Below are 22,837 nucleotides of genomic sequence, written 5' to 3' on the forward strand. Positions count from 1 at the left end.
AGTTCAATTCAGTAAATTCAATTCCATATTAATTCAACCCTCTTAATTTGACTTTCTGGAAATCTACTATCATGTATTGTTGCTGAACCATCCTGTAGGTTTATGCTATACTTACTAGTTTCTGTGAGTTTTGTCTTTGCTAATGTGTTTAGAATTTCTACCAGTTATCTTTTTCAATCTCTGAAACATACAAACTCATGCATGTATTTCAATTTTATGTACTATTGATCAGCTGAGAGAATCATGCATGTATCTCAATTTTTATATAATGTTGATCTGCTGAGAGAATCTTTGGCAAAATGCTTTCCTTGTCTTTGAAATAGGCATTTATCCATTAATGGAGTTTCTTTAATCAGCAGCGTACAAAAATTCAGTCCTGTGCCCTGTCTTTGTCTATACATCCAGGATTCACTTTTTCACTACCACTTTTTGTTCCAAAGAAATATATAAATATATTTAAAGGGTGCATGACATAGAAACAGTAAATGTGCCTCTTAGAATATTTCAGGTTTCTTTTCTTTTCTTTTTTTTTTTTTATATTTCAGGTTTCTATGTAGGATTTTAGCCACCATAGAAAAGAGTAATGTATAGCAATAACAGCATGGACTTTGGAATTTCTCCATGGGGAAATTGGTGTATACCTTAGGGTTTCAGTTTACAAATATGAAAAGAATAAAAGCAATAATAAGTATTTCAAAACAATAAAAATATTTCAGGTGATTTGGGAAGAACTAGTGATTATCACAGTACAAAGACCATAGTTGATACTTTATAAATATATTGGTCAATATATATTCGCATAGCTCAATAGGAGCATCTGTTTTATTTGAGTTTAGAGGATTGTATACATCAGGTAAACAAAAATAGGTGGTTATTATAGTACTAATAGTTCCCATTTACTGACACCAGCTTTTATGTGATGATAAAGTAAGTAATATGATGCCAGGTGCCTTTACTTAATAAAAAAATCACCTGATCTTTGATTCAATGAAGGAATTGGTACATTTTTAAGTTTAATGAATATCACCCAGTTTAAGTTAATGAATCAGTTTAAGTTAATGAATATCACCCAACTTAACAGTAACACAATGGAAGCTATCTGTGAACTTGTCCCTGACAGCAAATGTTAAATAAATAATTAAATTCTTCTTTGAAATTTGATAGAGATAAGAGTCTACTTATTTATAAATTTTACAGAAATATCAGAGATGTAGACAAGTTGGACAAAGAGTCACATATAAAAGTTTATTACAGTATTTTTGTTTCAAGCATATAAACTGAGGAGATTTTAGTGTTAAATAGAAGGTAAAAAGTCACACTTCATTTTTTGGAAAATAGAGATGTATACTTTATATAGCAAGTAGAAATTGTGTTTTTAGGATATTTGATAACAGTAGAAGGTTCTCAGACTATAACATTAATTGACTAAAGTATGAGACTAATTATGCTTATTTTATTTTATTTTATTTTTTAAAATTATGCTTATTTTAAATAAATTCACGTGGAAAACAGATTGAAAGGAAGCACTCAGTGTTTATTGGAGGCTTGTGGATTTGAAATTTTAATTCCTACCCCTTTGTGTACACTCTAAATTTTATAACCAACATTATTTCTATAATCAGAAACAAGCATAATTCTAGTTTAGAGAGAGAGACAATAATGAAACAACTTCATGCTACACATTTCTTTATAAAATAGCCTTCCCAACTCCTTGAGGTAGAGGCAGGCAAAAACCAAACCAAATGAAAGTAAACAGAACATTAGCATTTAACAATAAGTGGCTCTTATTTTTAATTAAGCCATGGAAGTCTTTTTCTTCCCATAGAAAATGAAGTAGATAAATAAATATATATCTTTTCTTTCCTTTATACTATGGGAAGTTTTTCGGCCAACTAGAAGCCTTGATTTTAATTCTCTGAAAGTGGGGAGGAACAGATTAAAAATACTTCATTTATATATCATGTGATCACAATTAAAATAGAATTTCGATTTTAAAAAGTGCTTTTGAACTGGGTGTTATCTGTAAATGATGAATCAATAGATTCTACTCCTGAAACCAATATTATACTATATGTTAACTAGCTAGAATTTAAATAAAAACTAAAAAAAGTACTTTTGAAATCCAATTATTATTATATTTTGCTTAGTATTGTTTATCTATGGCTTCATATATTTCTTAAATCAAGATCTAAAATGGAAGTTGGAAAAGAAACTAATACTTCTGGCCATTTTCAAAGCTAGGACCACCTCTTAAAATGTCTATGTAAAACTTCTGTCTTCAGACTTGTGGGTTTTATTTACTTAGTGTTTTGAATTAAATTCAGAAACAATCAAAATGTCAGTGCAGACTACATTCTTTAATACAGTGCATTCAACAATGCATATATGTGTGTGTGTGTGTGTGTGTGTGTGTGTATGTATATATATTAAACAAACATAAAGCTCACTTTCCCTAATGTATTATCAAGGAGTGTTATGGTGGGGATTCTTAAGGTAACTAGACTGATGTTTTATAGATATGTTTTATATTCAAGACATTGTCTGATCTAAAAACCATCTAGTATATGAATTTCTTTTTTAAAAAAGATTTTAATTTATTCATGAGATACACAGAGAGAGAGGCAGAGACACAGGCAGAGGGAGAAGCAGGCTCTCTGTGGGGAGCCGTACATGGGATTCGATCCCAGAACCCCAGGATCACAACCTGAGCTGAACGCAGATGCTCAACCACTGAGCCACCCAGGTGTCCCAAGTATATGAATTTCTTGACAGTGTTAGGCAATAAACAATTTTTAAAAGACCCATTATGTCATCTCTTTCACATGTATTTATCTTAGTGAGACTTAAAAGTCTTAAAATAATATATTCCAGTTCTACCATTGCCCCCCCTCCCCCATTTATTCCTACTCATATTTAAATGTGTGCAATTTAGAGGAGTGTTCTGATATTTATCCAGATTTCTATTTTTCTTGGTACAAAGTTAACACACTTTGCATCATTCCACTTATTTAATCTTCTCATATAAGGCTGACAGCCCCCAATCCTATATAGAAGGCATTGCTCTTCAGTCACACCTCATATATCTGGCATGATTGGGAAATGAGGTTTCCACATGATTGAATTTTCCAGATAATTCGGCTAAGGTCGGCATGCTTTCGCTGAGCACCTACCATGTAGCAAGCACAAGGGACGTGAGGCCGAGTAAATAAAATCTCAAAAGCTCATAGCCTGAGGGCCAGGGGCTGTGGTGGGCCCACCGCACACAGACTTTAATAACTGGAATACAACGTGCTAAGCACTATGATGTAAGTATGCACGAAGTGTAGTGGAAACACAAACGAAGGGGAAATTAATTCTTCATGTGGGAAGGTGAGGGACCTTCAGGGAAGCCACTGAGAGGAGTGCACCCTTGAGCTGGGCCTTTCAAGATGAGTGGACATTTTCTATAGCCAAAGGGAGAGGAGCGGGAAGGAGAGAAAGAGGGCCAGAGAGAGACACAGAGAGAGGGGTGTGTCCTAGAAGAACTATTCCTGAGTAGTAAAATGTTTAAATGTATAAAGAATTAGAAAAGACAAAGCTATCAATGCCAGTATTACTACTACTAAGAACAGCAGCCAAAAGTTATCCATTTAATGGGCACTCACCATGTGTCTGGCACTGTGTAAGTGCTGTCCTTGAATTATTTTTTTTCACATATAGAGGCACACATATGTGTATATATGTATAAATGTGCTATGTATAATTCAACCTTTTCCTCATGTTCTACTCTGAATATGAATTTTTGTAGTCCATTGTAAAAACATTTTAAGCTAGCCTGCTCGATGTCATTAGCCACCTTCACTACTTGGATATATTTAGTTAAGCTGTCATCATTCCAGTTCACAGTCAGCTTCAAATTTACATCATCTCCCCCATCCTGCTTCTCTAAGATTTGTGATTCTTCTGTGGACATACTTCAGAATGTACATTGACAATTTCCACTCGGGAAGATTTCATGGGCTCTTGAGAGCAGTATAGCAGAGCAAGATGCTGGATGCTTGATGCCGTTTTCTCTAAGTATACAGGATAGCATACAAGCATAGCTTGCAGGGATTTGTGCTCTTTCAGTGGTTCTCAACTAGGGCAATTTGGGCCCCAGGGAACATTTAGCAATGTTGGGAGACATTTTTGACTGTCACAATTGGTGAGGGTGAGAGGATGGAGAGTTAATGGAATCCAGTGGGTAGAAATGCTGAGGTAGTGGGAGACATGATTAAGCCTTCTACAATGGACAGGGTAGCTCTTCCACACAATAAAGAATGATCTTTATGTCCATAATGGTGAGACTGAGAAATCCTGCTCTATTTAAAGTGTAAGTTGTAAGTTTAAAAATGGGAATAAAGTGCCAGTAAGTCCATTTTCCTTTGACAAATTTCATATTTGGAATCCTAAGTGTCATAGCATGGAAGAGCTTTTCGAGTTCTAAGAGTTCTGGGGGCATGGCGCTTTGGACACGTGGCTCATTGATTAGGAAGAATTAAAAGTGGTTGGATTATCTGTGTAATAGTCTTACTTCTTTGTTTCTTGTTAAATGAGGGAGCTTCCTGTGTGTATATATATCCAGTAGCACATGTTTAGATTCTCTGAAAGGGAAAATATGGGATGTGTAATGCCAGGAAACCTGTTAAACATTAACAATATCTTGGCAATTAAAAAAAAATTCTGCAGAGAGAAAATTGAATTTTCATAGTGGGAATTCAACTTGTTTTTCTATTTTTGTCATGCCTGTGATTCAATTTCATCTAATATTGCTATTTTACCAATTTGCATCTGTACCCTTGAAATGTTAATACAGCACTGAATCAGATATTCTGAAAATTGATGCTCTATGAGACTTGTAGAACTTTATTATTTCACATTTATTTTGGTAGGAAAAATCAGTTGCAAATAATCAGCTAAGAGTCAAATTCTAATACTTTTAAGCTAAAGCTGCTTGTGAGAGAAACTTGACATAAATTCCAGAGAATATAATTTATTAATTTGTTGTCCTTTGTTAATTTGTTCCATACTAGAGTTGTACATTGGGTTCCTTAAATAGTGTTGTGGTATTTATGTCAAATGCCCAGAGAAAGATATATGCTTTCTCCTTGGGTGGCCATTTTTATATTTTTACTGGGCTTGATAAGCTATTCAAAGGCAAAGGGTGACGGAAGGAGGTGAAATACTTTTAACAGTAGAAATTTTGGAAAAACTAGAGATGTCTTATGGAAGTAGAATAATGCAACCTTTCCTCCAAAATTTATCTCTGTATCTTCCAGACATTTCTGAAAGCTTTTCTTGATCAGGTTTAGTGCTTGGGGTTAGATTGTAGAATGATTATACTCTTGGTTAACTGTTTCTTCTTTCTATTATATTATATACAATGTATGTGTATACACAAATACACATGTATAAATAGAAGTAATTGAAATCATAACAATCTGAAGAATATTTCTCTTTAATTATCTCTTATTATTGATTATATAAATAATTTTACTTCCTTTTGATGTGTTCTCAACTTAATTTTTTTCCTCTAATTGATTTAGGGACAGATTATGGTTTATTACGGATTACATGCATTAATAAATGTTACTAAAGTTAAAGAGAATGAATGTGTACCTATATCCAAAATTTACAAGTATAGGTTATTAAAGAACTTTTGTAGTAATAATTGTGTAAATCACTTCTGATCCTAATTATGCCACCAAGCATAATACATACAACTTATTAAATGCATACTTAAGTGTGATTTGTATTGGTTAAAAAAATAGCAACCGTAGTAATTTGCATAGCATTTTTTATTTATGTATCCTTTCATCCTTGCAATATATTTTTGAGATAGATATTATTTTAATCTTTACTTAAAGAAGAAAAAAAACAAGTTCAGACAGGTAATTTATTTTTTATTTTTATTTTTTTAAAAGATTTTATTTATTTATTCATGAGAGACACGCAGAGAGAGAGAGAGAGGCAGAGACACAGGCAGGGGGAGAAGCAGGATCCATGCAAGGAGCCTGAAGTGGGACTTGATCCCAGGTCTCCAGGATCAGGCCCTGCGTTGAAGGCAGTGCTAAACCACTGAGCCACCCGGGCTGTCCCAGACAGGTAATTTAAAGGGCATAATTATTCTAAGCAAAGCCTACATATAGCAAGTTATTGTTGAAATGAAGCAGATACCAACTCCACCTACAACTCTGATTCTTTGCTTTATAAAGGTACACTTAAAATGAGGCTTCTAAGAGGATCCACGAGTTCTATACCTTATGCTCAAGTAATAAGATACCAATGAGAAATGTTTGTCATATTTAGAAACAAGGAAGAGAATTGATTTGCTAATAAGTCTGTGAAACAGTACACTTGATAAAACAGATCCCAGCAAAAAATGAATGTGAGTTCCTTCCAAAGACTCATACAATACATGTTAGTTTTTCCAATTTCCTTTGCTAAGAAGTAATTTCTTTTATAAACAATTTTAACATGTGAACCCAAGGATAGTGTTATAGAGAGATAACCAAACATATGCTTATTTTGGGAGATTTTCAGTATATTCACATCTCTTCTTGTGTTGAAAATAGTGTGAGATATTTTATCTTCAAATATGAATTTAAGTGGGTCATATAAATATCCTCATGTTTCTTGCATTAATTAAAAATTCCTTTACTTGATTCTGTCTGCCCCTATTGCCCCAAATCCTATTCTATTTTCCTTTTCCTTATCTTAGCCAAACTCACTGATATAAAACTTTGCTTTAAATCTCTTTGCTGGGATGCCTGGGTGGCTCAGCAGTTGAGCGTCTGCCTTTGGCACATGGCGTGATCCCGGAGTCTCGGGATTGAGTCCCACATTGGGCTTCCTGCAGAGAGCCTGCTTCTTCCTCTGCCTATGTCTCTGCCTCTCTTTCTCTCTCTTTCTGTCTCTCATGAATAAATAAATAAAATCTTTTTAAAAAATAAAAAATAAGTAAATCTCTTTGCTTTCTTATATTTATTCACTTCTCAATTCCTGCAATTTGATTCCCATAATTCCACTCAACTGATCATCCACCAACAGCCTCCTTGTTACCAAATCTTACGGATTACTTTTTCATTCTTTGATCCTGCCTACCACTTCCTGTTTAATATTTGAAATATCCCAACTAGGGAAGTGTGTTAGTTTGTGAGAGCTGCTATAACAACTTGCCAAAAATGTGGATGGCTTAATATAACAGAAATTTGTTTTCTAACAGTTCTGGAGGCCGGAGGTCCAAAGTCAAGTAGGGCCACATTCCTCCAAAACGTCTACGAGAGGATTCCTGCCTCTTGCAATTTCTGGTAGCCTCAGATGTTCTTTGGCTTATGTCAAAATAATTCTTATCTCTGCTTTTGTCTTCATATAGTTATCTTCCCTCTGAATGTGTCTATTTATATCTCTTTTTCTTATAAGGAGAGCAGCCATACTGGATTAGCCCCACCCTAATGATCTCATCTCAACTTGATTATAAAGTAAAGACCCTATTTTCAAATAATCACATTTACAGGTGCCAGGGTTAGGACTTCAACATATCGTTTTGGAGGACACAATTCAATGCATGCCAGAGTATGTGAGTCAGTATTGGATAAGAGAAATAGAATCATGTGACTGATAAAGAATAAAGGACTTATTACAGTAATTTGTCTTTCTGTAATTGTGGGACCTAGTTAAATAGTTCATTTGACGCTGTTGCCTCTGCATCTGGTGATAGGTCTGAAGTTTGTAGGACAGGCAACTGGGAAGGGAAATGGAGGTGAAGTAGAGAGCATGAGGAGAATTAAAACTTGGGAGAATAATCTGGAACTCCAAGGACATATTGGAAACCATTCTACTTCTCAGAAAGTCCCAGCTTCAACGATGCGAGTGACCTGAAGGGTAAGCTGGTAAACTTCACCACAAGCTCCACATACCCCTTGCTTAGGATGTGAGGAAGCCGAAGGGGATGAATTGTGGCAGGAGGAATTGTGGGCCAGGATTTGGAGAAACTGATGTTACGGACATCCAGTAGAAGATGGAAGAGCAGCAGATCCAGTTGTTCCTCACAGTAGGATGAGCCAGCAGATCAGTGACTATGCATGTGTGCAGAAAGAAAACCTGGCACTTTACCAATCTTCCAAGCATAAACTTGTCTGATGCTTCACTTCAACTCCTGCACAAATTTCTTGTATGGCTAACCTTAATACAGAACCAAACAGGGAAGAGAATTCTGAGTTTCCGTTTCCGTTTAGCTGATTTGACAAAGTATAAAGCCACCACAGTCCATCTTTGTCAAACTGACACCAACAGATACATTTTAAAACCATTCATACTTTCCAAAAAATATAGTAGTAAAATCATTCTCTGCTTTTTAATCTGTCTTTGGATGTTGTTCATTCCTCTCCTACCTGGGTTATATTACCCCTTTGATATCCTGTCACTTCAATATAAATATGAGGTTAGCTACTATCATAACTACTTATACTAGGTGGTAGGCAGATGGAGAAGGGAAAAAATTGGTTCATATGAGTACTGATACATTAATATCAAAATAAGAAAATAATATAACTATTACCTCACTTCTGTAACTGGTCACATAGTTGTAGCTGGTATTTATAACTTCCTTCTTCTGATATGCATTCCATATCCTTTTTATTTTCACTAAGCACTACTGCCAGTCACTGTTCCTTACCTAGTGAGGTAAATTAGTTATTCATTCTTGAAGTGTCTGGACCATTAGCAGTAATGCCTACACTGAGCTGTAGTTTTCTATTGACTTTTATCATAGGACATGGAAATCCTAAGGAGTATTCCTGGTGATGTCTTATTTCAGATATGCTCTTTTCTCATATCTGTGGTAGAACCAATCTAGTTTCCTTTTGATAAGTAGGATTGATCAACCAACACATTCTAGCAGCCCTTTACCAGCTTGTTGATTCACTGGCATGAGGACCCCAAAGTGACCATGTGGATGTCTCAATTTCTAACTTAATGGAACCACTGCTAAGACTACTAATGATACTATTCCACCATTGGGAACTAAGAGCTCTGGATCAACAGAGCCCAACGTTTTGGGGCCATACAGCAAAAATATTGCTAGTTGGATCAGGAAGAGTGAGTAAGAGGAGCTACTCCTGTTTCCACCCTTTGATTTCTAGACTCATGAGGGAGGACTATGAGAGAAATAGTCCTATACTGGTTGCTGATATAGAGCATATAAGACTTCCTCAAAATATTTGTCCATTTTAATAAGATACTGACAACCAACTGGTGGCATAACTGAGTCTTTTTTTTAAGTTTTTATTTATTTATTCATGAGAGACACACAAAGAGAGAGAGAAAGAGAGAGAGAGAGAGAGAGAGAGAGAGAGAGAGGCAGAGACACAGGCAGAGGGAGAAGCAGGCTCCCTGGAGTGAGCCTGATGTGGGACTTGATCCCGGGACTCCAGAATCAGGCCCTGGGCTAAGGCAGCGCTAAACAGCTGAGCCACCCGGGCTGCCCATAACTGAATCTTTAAAGAGGCCATTTCTCTGTCCTATCAGGCCATCTGCTATAAGGTGATGGGTAGTATGGTGAGGCAAGAGAATTCTATGAACATGAGTCTGTCTGCACTTCATTTGCTGTTAAATGAACTTTTTGATCATCATCAGCAGCATTAAAATTCCATGGCAGTAAATAAGGCATTCTCTAAGTTCATAAATAGTGATTTTGGCAGAAATCTTATGGGCAGAGAAGGAAAATTCATATCCAGAGTGCCTATTCTAATGAGAACAAGTACTGCCCTTCCATGATGTAAGTGGTTCAATATAATTGATCAAATACAAGGTAGCTGTCTAATCCCTCTGGGGAATTATACTGTGAGAATTTATTGTAAGGATCTGACCTTATGCAATTGTGGAAGGTAGTTAAATAGTCTATGTAAGGCTGTTTCTCTGCATTTAATACTGGGCTTAAGGTCTTTAGAGAAGACTGGAAGAAAAGATGGGTGAGTTGGGGAAAGAAGGACAAAATAGAACCTGTGAGAATGATCTGGAAGCTATGAGGACAAATTGGAACCTATCTTCAAACCTTCACTTTCAGTGATACAGAAGATTTCCTACCTACCACGTATTTCCTCATAGATGTATCCACACACCTGACCCTGCATTCAGAGAAACTGAACCAGGAAATTTAGTGGTATCTGAAGGAGCTACAGGCTTAGCTATTGCCTCACACCCAAAAGGTGAACCAGTAGATCTTGACAGTATGCCTAAGCTGTAATAATACTTGATCATATGGAAGTATTCCAAGTACAAATATGGCTACTGCTTCACTTTCACTTACCCAAATTTCTTTTGTGGCCAACCCTACTCTAGAATCTTATGAGGTAGCTAGAGTTTAGTTAAATTGAGTCAATAAATGTTAAAGTGAATGAGTGAATAAATGAATGGATAGATGGATGGATTTCCAAAATTTCTCAGGTCACTCCTTGACTCTGGTTCTACCATCTGTTTGAAGCTGATGACTCAGCCTAAACTTTTGATATTCCAATTTAAAAACCAGTGATCTTTGGTATAAGGAGAGCAATCAAAATATAGTTTGGGACTAAAGGGAGCTGCCATGACATAAAAGAAAGTGTTCTGAAAATGAAATATGGAGAACAAGGATTTGGTCTCCCAAATGATGCAGTAACCGTAAGAAATCATTTGATTTTTCTTTAAAATTTTTCAACAATAAAATAACAGTTTGGCTCAGTAATTTATATCCCATTTAGTTTTAGTATTCTTTGATCAATTTTAGTCACCTTCAGAGGTAGAATCCCAGACTAGCTGATTTTACATCAGACATTCTTAGTTATTGTTTTTATTCTAGTTTTACAATGAGAATACTCCCTTTATTCAGGTATTCAGACAATAGAGAAAGTTAACATTTCCAATATTCAAAACTGAATGTATAGTGTGCTACTGGGTATGTTTGCATACTGTATATACTTGACTATATGGAGAACACATAAACATGATATGATTATATAAAAATGGTATCTGCTTTACCCAAGTAAAAGATAAAAAAATTAGAAGAAGAAATTGACTATTTACATAATGGACTTGTTTATAAACATAGATATATAATGAATACAATTAATAATACAAAAATTACTCATAATTATGCACATATATTTTAATCATGTCATAAAATATTAATACAGTCATATTCTTTTTTTACTCTCAAAATATACATGTGAAAACTTTCAAGCATGTTTGACATCATGTCTATCACTGTAACCATATTTTGAGTCATATATCACAAAATACTTTTCGATCTGTTATGATGCTGTCATTAGAACTTTATTATCAAAAGGACTAGTACATACACATTTTTTTTGTTATTGCTGTTTATTTTTAGGCTTTTCTAGATGGATAAATGTTGTATCCACAGTGCAATTTCTGACTCTATGCTTATATAAGTGATTTTTAAGACAATGACTTACAAAGACAGCCAGTTATTGGATTTTCAACATAACACACCCAGGAAGAGTTACTGATTTTCCTTGTGTCTTCTTTTTCTCTGCCTCCTCCTTATCCTCTCTCCCTTGCTCTCACCCTCATTCTGCTCCTTCCCTTATAGTTGTTCTTCCTCCTTTCTCCTTGGTTACTTGTAACCAATTCTATTACTAACATCTGTAAGCATCCCCAAATAGCATCAACTCATGTCATTTGATGGTAATGAGTCTCCCCAAATAATACTTTCCCAAATTTCATAGGTCAAAATTTTCTCATTCCATTCATCTTTATTTTCAGATGAGTCATAAAAATGATGACAATTCAAAGTTCACTGAATTTTGGCTCCTGCTGTTCCATCCTTAGTGAAGTACTACCCTTCCTACCCTTCTGGTATTTTGAGACTCCTAAGGCACATATGCAAAACTCTTTCCTCAGTAAATTGAAAAGTGGTAAAATTATAAATCAGTATTTACAGTCCACCAATTCCCCATGACTAGACACGTTTAAGACTCTGGTCATGATTAAAGTAAGATCTGCTCAAAATATGTTTGTACCAAACTATAAATATATCTACATACATACATATTATTCACCTTAAGTAACTGTTTTTAATATATTTATATATTTCACAAGCTAGAAGTCTATATACATGCTATAAATACTTTATCTGTTAGATATAACTCTGTGTTTAATAACCGAATGATGACTTCATTTATCTGTATAAGAAATTATTATGCTAATTTATATTGTAGTCTAGATAAATATTCAAATTCCTTCTGAAAAAGAAAATACAAATTTTAGTGATTATGAATTATTTTAATCAGTATAAATTTACTTTCACATATTTGTTTTTGAAAACATTTCAATATGATAATTGCTATAACATAAAAAAAAACATAGAACATTCACATCCAGAAAAATTTCTACCTATAAAAAATATATTTTGAAATAGTGTTATGGGTTGACTTGTGCTCCCCTCTCTCCCCAATTTATATATTGAAGTCTGAGTCCCCAGTACCTCAGGATGTGACCTTATTTGGAAATAACTAAAGAGATAATTAAAATGAGGCATTAGGGTGTCCTTATAAGAAGGGGAAACTGGAGGCATCTGAGTGGCTCAGTGTTTGAGTGTCTGCCTTAAGCTCAGGTCGTAATCTTGGGATGGAATCCCACATCAGGCCCCCTCAGGGAGCCTACTTATCCCTCAGCCTGTGTCTCTGCTTCTCTTTGTCTCTTATGAATAAATAAAAACCTTAAAAAAGGGGGGGGGGGCATTTGGACACAGAGACACACACACACACAGAGAAGATGATATGAAGACACAAGGAAAAGATGACCTACTGCAAAATAAGGAGACGGGCCTGGAACAAATCCTTCCCTCAAAGCTTTTAAAGAAACCAGCTTTACCAACACCGTAATTTGGACTTCCAGCGTCCAGAACTGTGAAACAATAATTTTCTGTTGTTTAAACCACCCAGTCTATGTACGTTTTTATGGCAGCCTTCGAAAACTAACACAACACCATTCTGAAATATTTGCTTGTACACATCTATGTACATGGACTTTATTGTTTTTGCTAGAATGGAGATTTTAATTTTAATTTCATTATTTTGATTGTAAAAAATATACAGAAATTATATCATGGATTTATTTCTGCTACAAATAAATATATTTTGCTGCATATATTTTTTCTCTCTACTTCATTCCCTTTAAGTGAATTAATATTTTAAAATATCTTTTATTAGCTATTTCAAGAATTTCTATAAAAACATCAAGTAAAAATAGTAAGATGAAGCAACTTTAACAGGTTTATTTTATACTGTTCATAGGATATAGTATTTCTACTATTTCCAGTGATGTAAGTTCCATTTTCTACTGGAGTAATTTTGTACTTCAAAAGAAATCGCATTTAAGTTTCCACAGAATGGGTAGGGATTTATTTTTCAGAGACTGTTATGAAAAGTACTACATGAGTGAAAATTGCAGACTTGCTACCATTGTGTTGATTAGTAATAGACTTGATTCTTCCAAAGCATATTATATTGTCTGTAGGTAATGCAGAAGAGCTTTTATAAAAGGATAGAGGAAAAATTAAAGAATAGAATTTATCAGTCAAAAATAAAATAACTTTGCTCAGGAACAGGAAACTGTGGAGCTGAAGAAAGCAATAGAAACTTCAAAACTTTTCAGAGGGGAACTAGAAATGTATGGATTTTTCACACCCTATCACCTGCCTAGATTTTCCTTCTGATAAACTGCAAGTTCCATCTCTGAAATGCAGATATTTAGGGCTTGCTTGAATTCTTTGGCTTATACTTTTTCTAAATATATCGATTACAACTGAAACCATTTTCTTCATACACATGCTTGAAATTTGGGGACTTGGATATGGATGGTTTGAAGATTTTTTTCTGGAAAAATAGCATAATTTAAAAATAATAGAAAATATTACCTGAATAACTACCTAAAGATATTTGTTAACTAGTGAAAATTGTTCTCAAATGTTACCTCTTTGTTCTTTTTGTTTTTCAAGTATTTGTTTATATCGTGCCAAGGGTGGCATTATAAACTCGGCAGAGCTTAGTAGAACATTTATGCAATATTTCAAATTGAAAGCAGGTTTGACAGTAAGGTGGCACTTGAATATTTCCCAGGCTACAAGGTGACTCATTCTGTTTAAGAAACTGATAATGTGATTAAATTATTCCAACAATATAGTTTCAAAGATATCAAATATTTCAAGAATTTAAGGATAATTTGTGTTCTCTTGGATTCCACTTACTTGGTGAGTTTTCCAAGTTAGGAAAAAGAGGGGGAATTTGATTGCTATCCCATCACACTATGAATATAATGGGTCCTTAAAATTCAAGTAATAACTAATGGACTATTTTCATTGCATGATAGTATATGCTTAACATATGTCTTTGGTATCTCAAACTGAGTCCTATATTAGATATGAAAAGGTATCTGCAACTCTCCTCTGTTAAACATTATTACTAAAATTGTGAAGGGGAACAAAATTTGCATCATTGGGACTAGGATAGCTAGATGATTTAAATCATCATAATGCCTTTATTTTAACTTCTCTAGGTTAGTGAAAGAATGAATAAATCAAGTTGAAACAAAGAAATGAAGATGCAGTTTCTAAAACACTGGGAATCTTCACTCCTGTTAAAAATAGTTAAATTTTCAATTATAATAGAGTATTTGTCTTAAGAAATAATACACATATGTAATTTGGTTTTACTCAAAAATTGCTCTTTACATTTTGTAAGCCACATTTGAAGTGACTTGTGTGATGCAGATAGATCGCAAATGCAGTAGAATAGTATTTAACATAGCTGATTATGATATGGCTTTAGCTTTCTTCATATAAATTATGTCCTTAAACAGATTCAGCACAGTATAAAAGGTCATAAAATGCATAATGGTATATTTCTATTCTACTTTGAGGAAGAGCCATTGTAAAGATTAAATGTTGGACATGTGTAACTTTTAGATCAGAAGCAGCTGTAGTAAGGAAATAATAAATAAAGCAGTTCGCTATCATTCAACAAATGCTCATACATTTGGAAATTTAATGCCAAAGTAAAGATTAATAAGAGTTAATCACAGTGACACTGTGGAGACTATCCTAAAACATACATGTTCATAATCATAGCTGTTACTATCCCCAGGGGTTTTATGCATGCAGAAGATGTTAAAGCTATTCAGGGTGCATCTGCTGCTCAATTCATGGGATTCATCCCATAATCCAGTGGTGCAGTCTGAGAGCCCCTCTTGGCCTTTGATATCCATAATTGTATAATCAAAATGGAAAATGAAGTAAAAAATAAAAATACATATATATATATAATGAAAAAAAAGTGTAATAAAAATGAAAAAGAAGGGAAAAATGTCTCTGAAGCAGATGCTTGCATCACTTCCTGCTTGTGCTCCATTCCTTTGGCAATCCACATTAACCCACCCAAATTAGAGTACCTACTTTCCCTTCCATTTCTGCCCAGTTTAACCCTTGCTAGTGAACTTGCCAGTGAAGGCTCCTTACAGACAGGGGTTTCAGGGAACACTGATTCTCAGAGCCCAAATCCAGACCACTAAGTCAGTTTGTAAAGGCCAGTGAAGAGCAGGAAAATGGAAATTACTTTCAGATATTGCTAATGTGCACCAGATTTGGGTTGGGGGCCCAACAATAAAAGGTTCTGTATTTTATTACTTATCACTTGAGTCACTTGTTCCCCTCGTTCTTTAATTAACTTTTGTTAAAGATTTGCTTTTGGAATGTTTTCACTTAAGTATAGGAAATGATGATCTTCGTTCACGCTTTTAAATTTTTTTTCTTGTTCTTTTTCTCCTTAGGGATGCAGATCTGTTCCTGTTAGACACAAGGAAGGCCCAAGCTTTAGATGTGGGTTGGCTTGTCTTTGATATCACTGTGACCAGCAATCATTGGGTAATTAATCCACAGAATAATTTGGGTTTACAACTCTGTGCAGAAACGGGAGATGGTAAGCAATGAATTTCAAATATTTTTTGTGGTGCTGGTTTTGACACATTGAGAATTACAGCTTTCTATACAATTTAACCAAGATAGAATAGAATGTTTTATACTTACAATGTGCAAGGTAGCACCTGCCATAGATAGTGCAACATATTAACTAGTTACTCAATTTACAAACATATTTGCTCAACACACATTTATTTTAGGCTCTGTATTGAGGATGAAGGAGTAAAGAAGAATTAGATATTGTTTCTGGCTCTCAAGGAGTTTTTAATCAAGTATTGAAGAACCATGAGCAAACAAGTATCACTATTATAATAATACTAAAGAAAGCTATATACAAAGTACTGTGGGTCTATGTCTTGATTATTATAGTAGTGATGCAACTATATATTTTGTAAGAATTAATAGAACTGTACATTGAAATATTATTATATGTAAAAGATATCTAAAAACTTGACTAAAAATGAAGATATATATAACTTTATATATATGATAAATGTATACAGTAGTGCTAGGGAAACAGGCAAAGGAGCTACCAATAATACAGGGGGGAAGGGAAGAGGGAGATAGAAGAAAGAAGCACAAAGTACTGCAGAAAATAACATCGTTAGGTCTTAACATATCCCAATATTTGGTCAAAGGCAATAGCTCCAGAATCACCTGTTGGGTGAGAGGGTCTGTAGGAAATCTTCATTTTGAAGACACTCCAGAAATTACTCTTATGCTTACAAGTATTCATTGAGCAGTTGTGTGTGGTGTGCTTAGCTAGATGCTGGAGATAAAATGGTATGCAAGTGCAGAACCGGTCTTGTGAGGCTTGCGGTTGAGTGAAGCTTAGGTAGTGATCACATAGTAATATTAGTGAATGGGTGATATTTCATATGAGAAGAGCCCAGTGGATTTTTAAGTATAGAACAGTGAGTGAATCTGAACCACAGTCCCAAAAATCAGGAAGATGTGATTAGGAAAAAAGGCAGGGGCAGGCATTAGACAAATGGAACAGAATTGACAAAGACTGTGGTGAAAGGGGTCTTTGCACATTCCATCAGGAGGCCAGGGAAGCCAAGGCTGATTTATTCAGAGCCTTGTGTCTTTTGGTCACTCAAAGCATCCAAAAATTGTAAATTCAAATCTGGACTTTCAAGTCATTTAAAATTATATTTGTCATGATAAGAGAATGATTTGTTAGTACTTTTTACATATTTAGAAATCAACCAAAAGGGCTTACATTGTCTTCTTGCCCCACATCCTGCAAATGTTAGGGCTAGACCTGGGGAGGGTAATTTATAAAGGGATGATTAATTACAGGATGTGCATTATTTAAGTTTCAACTACCTTTAGTTTTTTGTAGGCTCAGGCAATAGACACTGTAGATCTAGAGTGCCTTATTCAATCCTCTTTGCTGTATTACTAAAGCCTTGCTTAAAAAATACAGTTAAGTAGAAGTTGGGTCTGACTTGGGTCTCTGGCAAGGAGGTTCATTGTTATAAGCAATAGGACTTCACAGTGACATTGTTTTACCCATATAACCAGATTCACAGCCTAAGAAGAAGGTTTCATGCCTCAGATCTTGATCAAGAAAAAGAGAGTTCATAGTGTTATCTATGAGTTTCAGATATTTTACCACTAAATCTAGACTTTTCTATAGATTTTAATTATAATGGTGGATTTTAATTTTTTATAAACAACTTAAATATTTTGAATTATAGGCTATTTTCCAATTATGGCTTTGAGGTTACCATTAAGAATTTTCAGACTTCAAACTTTATAAATGTAGATGGAGAAAAGCACATATTTAAATAATCTTGCAAGAATTCTTACAATGTTAAACTACTGTACATTTATGGTCAGAAATGTGACTAGGAAATCAGCACTGCGGGGGTGAGCAGTCATTTCTTCCCTGGTATGTGGCCCAAACAAGAAAAATTAAATTAGTGGTATGTGCTTCTCCCAGTCTTCTCCTTGGGGAGATGCTTGAAATGTCTAACTAAACAACTCAAGAGATCTATGAAATATGATCAGCTCTTTCATTCCCTACCCACTCACAACCCACTTAAAAATTCTGAAATTTCTCTTATTTGGTTTTTCTACTCTGTCTTCCAAATTGGTTCTCATTACTATCTATATAATTTGGCTTCCATCTTGCTTTCAATTTATAGTTGAAATATTCAGATCTTTTTCCAAGGACTATTTTATATTTTGGAGTTTCCCCCTCTCCTTGATTTATTTCTCTTATATATTAATTTTACTTTAAATTACTGTTGTATTATTTATGGGGGGCTTTGTTTGCTTTCGAGCCTAAAATAAATTAATATTTCACTTTTTTCCACAGGCTTCCCAGTCCTTTACTTAAGTCATATTATCTAAAGCCTTTGTTGCTTTTCTCTTTAATATTGTCTGATATGAAAATATTAAAATGTTTAAATGTGCTAGGCAAGCTGGCTTTGTGCATTTAAGCAGTACTTAAAACAGATTTTCACCAGAGCTAGAGCCTATTTGAGCTTGAGAAAGCAGGTGACCCTCTTGGCACCTTAGTTTTATTAACTGCAACTTCATGGAGAATCTACTCGTGACATTTCTCTATAAATATGAATAACCAGATGCTTCAGCTTTTTATTGCTTCATTCATTACTACCGCTGATGTTCTCAACATGATATTGCAATATTGCTTCAAACACAGCAGTCAAACCATCTTTAATTTGCAATAATGGATTCTGCATATGTTTACTTCTCAGCAAAAGTAAGTGGTAGCCACAACTGGATGATAGGAAAGTCTGCTTCCAAATTCATGTGTTAATTTTCCACTTATCCATTTGTTTGGTGTAAAATTACTGAGTCCCTATACAAGGAAGACAACACATTAAAGGGAAGTTGAATCTGGGAGACAGACATAGGTAGCTAATTTTGGAAAAAGTAAAATGCCTTAAACGCTAAAAAATAGTGGTACAATCAAGACACTCCAGGAAAACGAAAGAGAGAGGGTCAATTCCAAATAGGACAGAGCCAAAAGGACCATGGTTCAGGTAACTTTTCAGCCAGGTCATTTGAATAAGATTTAAAGAAATGGAGAAGAGAAGAGAGGGAGCTGTGGAAGTATGTGGAGCAGTGGTGAGAGAACAGGAAGAGAGAATGCATTCTGAGATGAGGAAACGATGTGAGTAAATTCATAGAATGGCAAAATGGCTTGGTATAGTCTGGAAAAGTCAATAGTTCAGAGTTGGCTACAACAACATTCATATAAAATATGACTGCAGATGCTATTAGGAAAGTGATTTGGAGGCAAATCATGGAAGGAAAATGAAATCTCACTTATGTATAATATTCTTGTTGCTTGATCACACATCATAAAAGAACCAGACCTGCTGCTTTAATCAATCACAGCAACACCATCGTGATTACATGTTTGAATGAATGTCAGTTTCATGAGGTCATAGGATGTGTATTTCTCCTTCACAGTTGCACCCTCTGTGCTTGGCACAATGAAGGTTGTGGATAGGTATTAAAAACGTGGCCTGAATGATCATAGAATGAATTTGCAATTTAAAAGACTTGTATATGCCACCTGCCACTAAACACATTACTCTTAAGAAGACTTTCCAAACTGTAACTTTTGGGTGATTATTAACCAAATCAGTCTGGTGTAACACAGGGGCAGAATTTTGTACCCAACTCACAGTATAGTAGTTAAAACAGTTTGAGTCATAAGATAAGGGGAAAATTAGTGATGTATATTATTAAATTTTGATTATCCTGCTCCTGCAAAAAAAAAAAAAAGAAAGAAAGAGACTGAAATATATATTTTGGAAATCAAAAGATTGCTGAAATCAAAAGTAACATTATGATTTCTCAGAGGAACTGTGAAAAATATGTCGGTTTTTGAAATATTCTTTTTAGAAATTTGACAAATGAACTGCTATGGATTTGGCAAGAGAGTTAAAGGATATTCTATTGATTTTTTTTCATACAGAATAATTCTCCGAACTCCACATTTGTTTCCGCAAAATTAAGCAAACATATGAGCAGACTAACAAAAACAAAACATTGCTGCTTCTTTTTTTTAAAAAGATTTTATTTATTTATTCATGAGAGACACACAGAGAGAGAAAGCAGAGACACAGGCAGAGGGAGAAGCAGACTCCATGCAGGGAGCCTGATGTGGGACTCAGTTCCGGGGCTTCAGGATCACACCCTGGGCTGAAGGCAGTGCTAAAGCACTGAACCACCAGGGCCGCCCCACATTGCTGCTTCTTAATGGTTAAATCTAGAAATTCCAGGTAGGTGGTTGGATCCACTTGTGCAAAATCAGTTTCAAAGTTCTCAAGCATTCTCTCATGGTGTTTAAGCTTAGGTGTGTTTTATAATTTATGGTAAGATTTTCAGCTCACCAAATTATAAAAAATACACGAATTATCTGACTTAATAGGTCTATATTAAGATTGTTAATAAATCTATGGCATCATTGTCCTTTATACACATGGTTTATTACACAGATAGCAGTTTAACAAGCTCTGAGCTTTTAAGAATTAGAGTTTCCCTCCAAACACTATAATTTCCCACTGTTTGATGCTTTATATAGTTTAAATCTTCCAAGTAAATTAATTCTTTCTTCAAACTTGGGTTTATAGAATAATTTAGAGATGGAAAAACAAAGAGAGTATTTTTGGGTTCATTAGAATGTCTTTTAAAAAATCCTATGTTTTCAGACGTTTTAGGTTTGGCAATATTCAGAATGAATTTTGCCAATGACTTTTTTCCCTTTCTATTCAAACCCGCTTATACGTCAAAGAAAATTCAATCCGTATGTTTCTGATTCATTTGTATTCAAGTCATCAAAATGTTGTTTTGTCAGAGTATTGTTTAATGTCCAAGAAACATTATAAAGTTCTTTTTTAAATCAGACTCTAATATCCATTTTTCTTCGAATGAAGTTGTGGCATAATCTCCAAGTGTATCGAGGTAAAAATTCAGATTTATTGGTAGAGATTTCAAAGTTTCATTTAATTTTGTAGCCAAATCAAGAAACAGATTTCAGTGGTATTAAGCTCTCATAAATTCCATTTGATACTTAAATATAAGATAAAGAAATGTATAGTTATTGCTACAGATAACTTAGAATTTAAAGTTTTGATTCTTATTTTTCGATACTTAATTTAAATAAGGAGGGTAAATAAACCAAATAAATAGCTCCAATATGGAAATATTAATTCTAAGAAGAAATTATTAGGAAAACTAGATTCAATACTTGGCTCTGACAAGGCAGTTCATATTTCAGCCATAGAATTAATAAAATGAGTGTAATAGTAATTATTTCCAAGGACAGCGTGAGGCTGTATTAGATGATAGTACCTGGCACATGGTAAGACAGGAATAAAACGTCTTTATGCTGAATATTAGGATGAGAGAATGTACAGAGACCTTTCACTTACTCCAGGTGGCACTCATTTAACTTAGGATTTCTTTTATTTTTTTTTAATAAGGAGTTTGTACAATTTTAGACAAATTTGAAAATGATAGCCCACTAGAAAAAGGTAAGATTGTTGATATATGTTCTTAAACTTTGAGTTGGCAGCACAGTGTATAGATAGCTATGTTATTATGCTCATGTCTAATAACTTTGGTTGATAAAGTGATATTGGTAGGGAACTTTTAAAATATATTCTAATCTGGGATATGAAGTCAATAGAAATGAACACTCAAAGATATGCATCATGACTAATTGATTGCTTATGTTGCTTAGATATTCATAAATACCAGAGATTATCAAATTACTAATACTTAATATAGTAGCTTTTTTGAGTCCCAATCATCTTATTCTAGAAAATATAGGTATTTTGGGGATAACTAATTCCATAAATGAAAATAAGGGAAACAAGCTTTTTGTCACTTGATAGGCTTATACATATAGGGATGATTGATTAAAGGCTGGCCTATATTACTACCATCAGAAAACATTTCTAGGGATGCCAGGGTGGCTCAGTCAGTTGAAGGTCTGACTCTTGATTTCAGCTCAGGTCATGATCTCAGGGTCCTGGGATTGAGCCCTGCCTTTGGCTCTAAACTTGACGCTGAGTATGCTTGAGATTCTCCTCCTTCTCCCTCTGCCCTGTCATTGTGCACTCGTGCATGCTCTGTCTCTCTCTCCGTATCTCTAAGATAAATAAATCTTAAAAAAAAAAAAAAAGAAAAAGAAAAGAAAAAATTTCCAACCCAAAATGCTTCAGTATAAATTACTAGTATTTGGCTTCATAAACCTATTAACATCAAGATGTGTTCTTACAGAGTGCAGAATTACAAGCAGTATTTTAATGTTTGTAGAACACATAGTTAAAGAAATATTGATAGCCTTTGCTAAAGAGTCTTTTCTAAATATGTTATGCTGATATTTATAGCACATTGCATAAAGTCCCCACAAATAAATGCCATTTTCTATAAAATAATTGGAAGATGGAAGATACCTTACAAATTCATTAGAAGAACATCAGAGAAGACCTTCCTGAAAGTCAAGGAAACAAATCCTTGTAACTGTTGCCTCTTCTCAGATTACAACCTATGCTGGTCAACAGCTCTATTTCCCAGACATTGCAAAGGGGTAAAATTAGAGCATTTTTTTTTTTTTGCTTGTTAGTACACAAGGGTTTTCCCTATTCTATTTTTAGAAATTACACATATCAGAGCTTTTCTAAAAGCAATTTGATCTTCTATTATTTTCACCAATGCTATTATGCAAATTTAAAAAACACATTGACTTTAGTTATCAGCACTATTAGATTGTAAGTGGGTATCTTTGAATTTTTATTACCCAGGGTTTTTTTGTTGTTGTTGTTATTGTTGTTCACTGCTGGAGATTGA

General features: G+C 34.4%; 1 protein-coding gene across 1 annotated transcript in view; it reads left to right on the top strand.

Annotated features, from left to right (window-relative positions):
- BMP5 (bone morphogenetic protein 5) overlaps positions 1-22,837 on the top strand; it is a 117,190-nt gene that overhangs the window by 63,418 nt on the left and 30,935 nt on the right. The window contains exon 3 of the mRNA XM_041758264.1: positions 15,844-15,992. Within this exon, the coding sequence (XP_041614198.1) occupies positions 15,844-15,992 (149 nt within the window). The remainder of the gene's footprint in view (positions 1-15,843; positions 15,993-22,837) is intronic.

Source organism: Vulpes lagopus, chromosome 1, assembly GCF_018345385.1.
Source record: "Vulpes lagopus strain Blue_001 chromosome 1, ASM1834538v1, whole genome shotgun sequence".
In the NCBI taxonomy this organism is placed as follows: domain Eukaryota; kingdom Metazoa; phylum Chordata; class Mammalia; order Carnivora; family Canidae; genus Vulpes; species Vulpes lagopus.